At 40.6% G+C, this 9,549-nt stretch overlaps 1 protein-coding gene across 2 annotated transcripts in view; it reads left to right on the top strand.

The window, feature by feature from the left end:
- The window catches only part of rnaset2l (ribonuclease T2, like), a 54,991-nt gene that overhangs the window by 5,275 nt on the left and 40,167 nt on the right, over positions 1–9,549 (top strand). The window contains exons 4-5 of one of the 2 annotated variants that reach the window (XM_020512416.2): positions 3,169–3,233; positions 9,185–9,242. The exons of the other annotated variant lie outside the window; for it this stretch is intronic. Of the exons in view, the coding sequence (XP_020368005.1) occupies positions 3,169–3,233; positions 9,185–9,242 (123 nt within the window). The remainder of the gene's footprint in view (positions 1–3,168; positions 3,234–9,184; positions 9,243–9,549) is intronic. 2 annotated transcript variants of the gene reach the window in all.

Raw genomic sequence — 9,549 nt, 5'->3', positions numbered from 1 at the left:
TCGAGGGCCGAAGGGCCTGTACTGCGCTGTAATGTTCTATGTTCTATGTTCTAATACAGACCCAATCTACTCAAAACATTCCTCATAAGACTGTTCCTCCATACCTGCTATCAGTCCGGTGAACCTTCTCTGGACTGCCTCCAAAAACCAAGTATCTTTTCTTAGATAAGGGGCTCAAAACTATTCGCAGTATTCCAGCTGTGTCTGACAATGCCTTGTATAGCTTCAGCAATACCTCCCTACTTTTATACTCCATTCCTTTGAAATAAAGGCCAACATTCAATTTATCTTTCTATTACCTGCTGAGCTTGAATGCCAGCTTTGTGATTCACAGAGGGTGGTGCATATATGGAATGAGCTGCAAGAGGAAGTGATAGTGGCCAATACAGGTACAATATTTAAAAGATATTTGGACATAGATGGATAGGAAAGGTTTAAAGGGATACAGGCCAAATCTTCAGAACAGATCACTAGACCCGAAACGTTAACTTTGATTTCTCTCCACATGCTGCCAGACCTGCTGAGTTTTTCCAGCAATTTCTGTTTTGGTTCTGCAAATTCTGCATGTCTAAATTGGATTATTAGTTACTAGTACCCAAACAGAGGTTTATGTTTACTTGCAGGCTTTTGAGAGGTCAGGGTTCAACTGCATTCCCACAATACTGTAACAGACTGCAACTCAATAAATCTAAACATTGTTGCTATGCAGGTTTAAAATACAAAAGCACCTGGTGCCCTCTTGTCTCACAATTGCATCAAATCCAGCTTTCCAAAGGTTACATAACTCTGTGTAACCAGTAAGCAAAATTACAGTTCCACTTTTGACCTTTGCAAAAAAAATTCGCTTGATACATTCTCCAAACTTTCATTTTTCACAGTTCATAATCAAAAATATATGTATAGTCTCTACTATGCTAACTCTTTTCACAGAATATCTTCTTATGTTAGACTCTGGCAGTCAGCTTGTATGTCCTGGTGCAGCAATGGTTCTTAAATTTAGTTGCAATAATAATATTTACCAAAATGCGACAGATACAGTTAGTCTCTGATTACATTATCTATGGAGAGTGTGCAGACCGGGGCATGGTTGCAAACTTTAGCTGCCAACCGGATCTGGTACTTCCTTTTAGGAATACAGGGAGTTCTCCTTTAATACGATAGTTGCGTTCTTGTGTGACCTCACACTATAGAAAATCATGTTATGGGGAAATCACTATACTGACAGTAGGAAGTTCATGTTATCCAAACAGCGGTTACTATTCATCAAACGCGTTACAGCCAATTCACATCAATGAAACATGCATTATAGCAGAAATACCTGTGCATAGGTCTCATGTCAATTAGAGGCTAACTAACTTCCATCCTTCATAAAAATGTGCTCATCAAAAACTTAATTATTTCTCTTGCATCAATTCTCTTTCACCCATTATTCCTATGCTTGCTGACATTCACTGGCACCCAGTTAGATATCACCTCAATTTTAAAATTCTGATTCTTCTTTTCAACTCCCTCCCATTTCTGTTATCTCTTCTATCCCTAAAATTTTCGTAATTAGCATTGTCCTCCAATTCAGTACTGTTGTAATGTGCATCCTTGATTTTAATTGCTCCACCATTGGCTATTGTGTTTTCAGCTGTATTAGCCCTACATTCTGGAATTTTCTGCTGAAACCTCTGTGCCTCTGCTTTTAAGATGATCATTAATCTACTGCTTGGATCAGGAGTTTAGCCATTTGGATTCATATGTCCCTGTCTGGCTGAGTGTCCTAAACATTTTGTTGACATTGCTATAGTTAAGCATAAGGGCTGTTACCTCAAAGTCAATACAATAAGACATAAATGTATTTCTTTCTTTCACTTAGTATTTATTCACTTTGACTTGTGGGGGGTTTATAACATATGGCATTTATAATGTAGTACTGAGGCTTTTGTAAAAATTGTAGTTCAGGTGTTTAGCTGGTTATGCTGTTTACATTAGCAAAGTAAAAGATGTCAGAAAAATCAGTCCCATTAGTCACAAATTCTCCTGTTAGTAGAAAATACACTTATTCTAGCAGGCAGGAAGCAATAAGAACATGATGGAGAATTTGAAGGAAGCGTCAAGGGTCTCAGGCACTGGCTGGATTGCGAGTGAGAGATTTATGTTGCCTTGGATTGCCTGCCAAATTGAGCCAATCAGGCAATTAACAGGCATCTGCAGTCTTTCTATGGGATCAATATCCATGGGCAGCATATCTCTTGCTCAGCAGTTCCAGCAGGAGATGGTAGCTGCTGACGAAAATAAATTATCTGGAGGGGCAGGATTGTAGAGTGACCCATATTGGAGGTAAGCGTTATGAGGAGGGATTCACGGGGGAGAGGCGTCTAGAGAACAGCAAGAGTGGAGGGGTGGATCTTAGCATATCCTCACTCCTCCTGACATCAAGACTCTCAATCAGGCAACAAGTGCCTAACAACACGAGACCAACCCTCACTCTGCCAGAAACGCAAGCAACCCTATATGGGGTTACTATCAGTGGGGCAGGATAAGATTTTTAAGTGAGCAATATTAGGCCACTTAAGGGCATCAAGTGGCAGTACATTGGGAATGCTGCACACAGACCCTCCTGCCACATGCTTAACTAGGATGGAACCACAAAGGGGTTAGGGTCCCCACCCAACATCCTCCCACGTGATTAAATATCACCAAACTCATCAAAGGAGAGGGCATAAGATTCTGTAGATTTTCTTTTCCGAAAAACAAAGGGTTAACGTCACTATATTCAAAACTATCGTGTACAAATTACAGGCTGTGATACAGCAAACCAACTCATTTGGTTAGAAATATGCCCAAAGTGTGTTTAATCCTCTTCATTTTGATCTAAGTGTGAAAGATAAACATTGTGAAGTGACACCTCCCTGCAGCAAAGCGTGCAAAACAGCTATCTCTATTAGATTTGATCTTTCCCTCAATCTCTGTGGCAGCTTCTTAACATTGTTCCTCTGAAATGGTTCTAATTATTTTAGAAAAGTATATTATGCTATAGTACCACATTATCACTTGAACCTCTAAAAATAATTTACAGTTTAATTATTTAAAAATGCTGCTGGGTGGATATCGAAATGGAATATTCATGATGCAGAAAAATATACAAAAAAAACCTGAAAATAATTATTCCCATCCTTTTAGACTTTTTCAAAGCATTTTTGCAAGATTCCAAATCAGGTGGATGGCTGGACGATACATGGACTGTGGTAATTAAAAATAAATATTATAATATCTGTAGAGCTTAGCAGTTTAATTTTGTTACAGGCATATTGCAAAACTGATTGAGAATATTTTCACATGACCCTTACAAATCAACCATTATGTGCCTTCTATTCCATCAAAGTGGAAATCAGCTTCATGTTCAGACGGTTCGGATGCCTAGTTCACAATTCCAGTGTCAGGACATTAAGCACAGGAAGTCAATCTGAAGTCTCCATCTATCACATTTATCTATCTGTCCTCTTTCATTTTATTACAGGCATATGAGGGAATCTTGTCCCCACACTGAATTATCATTCATTATGTGTGCAGGCTTCCTATTGGTTCATGGTTTGGAAACAATAGATTTGAACATTAAGGGCGACTTTACTGTATTGTGTCGAAAATATTATAAAGTGGCCTTGGGGAATGGGCATATGGTGCCCACTGGTAAACTCAGTGCCATCCATGATTGCTGGACATAATGGTGTACAGAATATTTTATAGACATCAAATAAAATCCCAAATTATTTAGGTGCTTATTTTGATTTTTTTTAGTTTGGTTGAAGCAAGCTTGATATTAGTCTGAAGATGGGTCAATGGACTCAAAACATTAACATTTCACAGATGCTGTCAGACCTGCTGAGTTTCTCCATCAATTTCTGTTTTTGTTTGTTTCAGATCTCCAGCATCTGCAGTTCTTTGTTTTGTATAACTGATATGGACTATAGCCTCCCACCATCTCCAACAAATTCTTAGATTGTACAGCCTATGCTATTGCAGCTTTACAGTCTGCCGAAATTTTATGAACCATGTAGTCTATTACTCATGCTTTCTTTTACATATCCTACTTCTTACAGGGCATTCTGCTGCTGTATTCATAATTATTACTTTCATAATTGCATAGATATCTCTGAATTAATCATTAGTAAACTGCCCACTGCCCCCGCCACCCCACCCATCAATTATAAGCGAGAAACTTTGCTGGCGGACCAAATCCATTACCTTATCCACAATAATTTTCTTATTTTTACTATGTACTATTGTTGACAGACAAAATCTAGCTTCCAAATCAAAAAATGTAAAATGCATTTCTTTTCTTTATTTCATACCTTTTAAATTTATAGCTACTACGTCTTTAGAGTCTCTGGCCAAGGGGAGGCTCACTAATAGGGCACGATGTCCTCTGATATTACTCAGTAATCTCAAATCTATCACTGTCTCTTGTATTAGCTGATTGTATATCAATCCTTTATTTCTTCATCCTTCACTAAAAAGTTTTAATCTTTTAGAAGACAGGTGGGTAAATTGTCTATGTAACTAACAAAATTGAATTATTGACTTCTAAAATTTCTACCCCTGGTGTCAATACAGCTTCTTTAATTTCTTTCGTAGAGACGTTATACTCTATTAATGAAATACAATTGTGTCCTGACTGTCTAAATGTCAAATTCACAGGTTTTCACAAATTACAATAGCTTCGTCATTTTCCACATCCAATTTCATCTGTGCTGTCTTCATTCACAGTCTACTTAACAACAAGGGTATTTCACTCAACACTACATCTGTGCTAATAAATGATTGATTCTGGCTATTTTGTAAGGAATGACCAGTCATAGAGTCATAGAGTAATACAGCATGGAAACAGGCATTCCGCCCAAACTGGTCCATGCTGACTATGGTGCCCACTCAGCTAGTTCCAATTGCCTGCATTTGGTCCATATCCCTCTAAACCCTTCCCATCCATGTATCTATCCAAATGTTTTTAAAATGTTGCTATTGTACCTGCTTCAACCATTTTCTCCAGCAGCCCTTTCTATATACGCACGACTCTCTGTGTGAAGCAGTTGCACCTCAGATCCTCCTTAAATCTATCCCCTCTCACCTTATATCAATGCCCTGCAGTCTTTAATTCCCCATCCCTGGTAAAAAGACAATATGCATTCATCTGATCTACACTCCTCCCGATTTTACGTCAATAAGGTCACCTCTCATTCTCCTACGTTCCAAGGAATAAAGTCCTATCCTGGCCAATGTCTCCCTATAACTCAGGCCAACTAGTCCTGGCAACATCCTCGTAAATCTTCTTCGTACACTTTCCAGTTTAACTAGGTCTTTCCTATAATAAGGTGACCAAAACTGTACACAATATTCCAAGTGCGACCTCACCAACAACTTATACAATTATAACATAACATCCCAACTCCTTTACTCAATGCCTCGACCAATGAAGGCCAGCATGCTAAATACCTTCTTCACCACCCTGTCCACCTGTGATGCTGCTTTCAATGAACTGTGTACTTGTACTCCTAGGTCTCTCTGTTCTACGACACTCCTCAGGACCTTAACATTTACTGTATAAGTCATACCTTGGGTCGACTTTCCAAAGTACAACATCTCGCACTTATCTGTATTGAATTGCATTTCACAATCCTCAGCCCACTTCCCATTCTGATCAAGATCCCTCTGTAATTTTTGATAACTTTCTTTGCTATCAGCGATACCTCTGAATTTTGTATCATCCGCAAACATACTAATCATGCCTTGTACATTGACATCCAGATCATTTATGTAAATAACAAACAGAAAAGGTCCTAGCACCGACCCCTGTGACACAGGCCTCCAGTCTGAGAAACAACCTTCAAACATCACCCTCTGCTTCCTACCATTGAGCCAATTTTGAATCCAATTAGTTAGCTCTCCCTGGATCCCATGCGACCTAACTTTCATGACTAGCCTACTGTGCAGGACCTTGTCAAATGCCTTACTAAAGTCCATATAGACAACATCCACTGCCCTAACCTCATCCATCCTCTTGGTTGCCTCTTCAAAAAACTCTAAATGATTTGTCAGACAATGAGTTCCCATGCACAAATCTATGCTGACTACCCCTAATCACACCTTGACTATCCAAATGTTGGTTGATCCTGAGCCTCAGTATCCTCTCCAATAACTTGCCTACCACTGATGTCAGGCTGACTGCCTGTAGTTCCCTGGCTTGTCTTTGCTACCTTTCTTAAACAATGGAACAACATTAGCCACCCTCCAGTCTTCCGGAACTTCACCAGTGGCTAACGTTGTTTCAAGGATTTTTGTATGTTATCATCCCCCAACTCTGAAACTAGTGAAACTCTCAAATTCCTAAATTTTGTTCTGATCCTTGTTACTAAGAACCTTAGCCTGCGGCTCTGGTTTACTTGTTCCGTAGCATTATTTCAAAGAACAAAGAACAAAGAAAATTGCAGCACAGGAACAGGCCCTTCACCCGCCAAGCCTGCACCAATCCAGACCCTCTATCTAAACCTGTCGCCTATTTTCCAACGATCTGTATCCCTCTGCTCCCTACCCATTCATGTATTTGTCTAGATACGTCTTAAATGACGATATCGTGCCCGCCTCTACCACCTCCGCTGGCAACACATTCCAGGCACCCACTACCCTCTGCATAAAAAACTTTCCACGCATATCTCCCTTAAACTTTTCCCCTCTCACCTTGAAATCGTGACCCCTAGTAATTGAGTCCCCCACTCTGGGAAAAAGCTTCTTGCTATCCACCCTGTCAATACCTCTCATGATTTTGTAGACCTCAATCAGGTCCCCCCTCAACCTCCGTCTTTCTAATGCAAATAATCCTAATCTACTCAACCTCTCTTCATAGCTAGCACCCTGCATACAAGGCAACATCCTGGTGAACCTCCTCTGGACCCTCTCCAAAGCATCCACATCTTTTTGGTAATGTGGTGACCAGAACTGTACGCAGTATTCCAAATGTGGTCGAACTAAAGTCCTATACAACTGTAATATGACCTGCCAACTCTTGTACTCAATAACCCATCCGATGAATGAAAGCATGCCATATGCCGTCTTGACCACTCTATCGACCTGCATTGCCACCTTCAGGTTACAATCGACCTGAACACCCAGATCTCTCTGTGCATCAATTTTCCCCAGGGCTTTTCCATTTACCGTATAGTTCGCTCTTGAATTGGATCTTCCAAAATGCATCACCTCGCATTTGCCTGGATTGAACTCCATCTGCCATTTCTCCGCCCAACTCTCCAACCTATCTATATTCTGCTGCATTCTCCGACAGTCCCCTTCACTATCTGCTACTCCACCAATCTTGGTGTCATCTGCAAACTTGCTAATCAGACCATCTATACTTTCCTCCAGATCATTTATGTATATCACAAACAACAGTGGTCCCAACACAGATCCCTGTGGAACACCACTGGTCACAGTTCTCCATTTTGAGAAACTCCTTTCCACTACAGCTCTCTGTCTCCTGTTGCCCAGCCAGTTCTCTATCCATCTAGCTAGTACACCCTGGACCCCATGCGACTTCACTTTCTCCATCAGCCTACCATGGGACCTTATCAAACGCCTTACTGAAGTCCATGTATATGACATCTACAGCCCTTCCCTCATCTATCAACTTCCTCAAAGAATTCTTTCAAGTTGGTAAGACATGACCTTCCCTGCATAAAACCATGCTGCCTATCACTAATAAGCCCATTTTCTTCCAAATGTAAATAGATCCTATCCCTCAGTATCTTCTCCAGCAGCTTCCCCAACACTGACGTCAGGCTCACCAGTCTATAATTACCTGGATTATCCTTGCTACCCTTCTTAAACAAGGGGACAACATTAGCAATTCTCCAGTCCTCCGGGACCACACCCGTGCTCAAGGATGCTGCAAAGACATCTGTTAAGGCCCCAGCTATTTCCTCTCTTGCTTCCCTCAGTAACCTGGGATAGATCCCAACCGGACCTGGGGACTTCTCCACCCTACTGCCTTTTAGAATACTCAACACTTCCCCCCTCCTTATGCCGATCTGACCTAGAGTAATCAAACACCTATCCCTAACCTCAACATCCGTCATGTCCCTCTCTTCGATGAATACCGACGCAAAGTACTCATTAAGAATCTCACTCATTTTCTCTGACTCCTCGCATAACTTCCCTCTTTTGTCCTTGAGTGGGCCAACCCTTTCTCTAGTTACCCTCTTGCTCCTTATGTATGAACTTATGTCTGAACTCCATCCCACACCTGCTTCCCCACGCCAGTTATAAAGAACATACCACTTGTGGCACTTTTTCCCAAGGTGGTGAAGCAAGCCTGGAGATTTCCCAATTATCATGACCTGACATAGGATCTCAGTCTTTGAGTGGGAAAATTTCTCCTATAACATGTTAGTTGCATTCTTGTGCGACCTTGTGCCATAGAAAATCACATTATAGGGAAATCGTTATAAAATATTGCTATACTGTACAGTAGAAAGTTCACATTATCCAAACAGCATCCATTATTCATCAATCGCGTTACGGCCAATTTGCGGTTACGAAATGTGTTATAGCAGAAATACCTGTAGGAAGAAGGTTGATTAGAAAAAATTGTATAGCGTTTTTAAACAATCGTTTAACAGTATTGTACATGTTTATCTGGGTACAATGTGTTGACTTCGATTGATTGCTGAATTTGTTTGTTCTGGCCAAATTGAGATGGTTGGACTCACAATTTTATTTGATGTATTGGATTTCTCTAGAATCCTAGAAGAATCCCTATAGTAGGCCATTCAGCCCAACAAGTCCACACCAACCCTCTGAACAGCATCCTATCCAGACCCATCCCTTTACCCATGGCTAAAACACTTAGCCGACACATCCCTGAAGGTTATGGGCAATTTAGCATGGGCAATCCACCTAACCTGTATATTTTTGGATTGTGGGAGGAAACTGGGCCACCCGGCAGAAACGGGGAGAATGTGCAAATTCCACACAGGCAGTTGCCCAAAGGTGGAATTGAACCTGGGTCCCTGGCACTGTGAGGCAGCAATTCTAACCACTGAGCCACCATGCCACTTCTCAAATAAAATTGAATGAGTTGACTATTATATATGTGCTTCACTGGCCTCAACAGCTATCCAGAATTAAATACATAACTTTTATTTAATTCCAGGCCAGATGGGAAAGAATTCTGCAATCTTACTTGGAAATTAGCTCAAAAAGAAATTGGGGTAAGGAAAAATAATCAAATAATGTGTTCATGACACTTCTTCTGCCATGACACACCTCGCAGTGATGAACAATTATATGATACTGTTGTCCCCAAGGAAATGGCCCAGAAAAGTATTTTAATTCACTGACAGAGATCTGGAGGTGCTGATGGATGAGATGGTTTACATTTACATATTACTTTTCATAACCACTGGATGCCTCAAAGTGCTTTACAGCAAATGAAGTAACTTTTGACTAACAGTCAGTGTTACCTTGCAGAAAATGCAGCAGCTAATTTAGGCTCATTAAAGAACTAAAAAAAAAGGG

The sequence above is a fragment of the Rhincodon typus genome, chromosome 39, assembly GCF_021869965.1.
Source record: "Rhincodon typus isolate 14 chromosome 39, sRhiTyp1.1, whole genome shotgun sequence".
Taxonomy (NCBI): Eukaryota; Metazoa; Chordata; class Chondrichthyes; order Orectolobiformes; family Rhincodontidae; genus Rhincodon; species Rhincodon typus.
The sequence above is the reverse complement of the archived record's forward strand: the minus strand, read 5'-3'. Positions and strand labels throughout refer to the sequence as shown.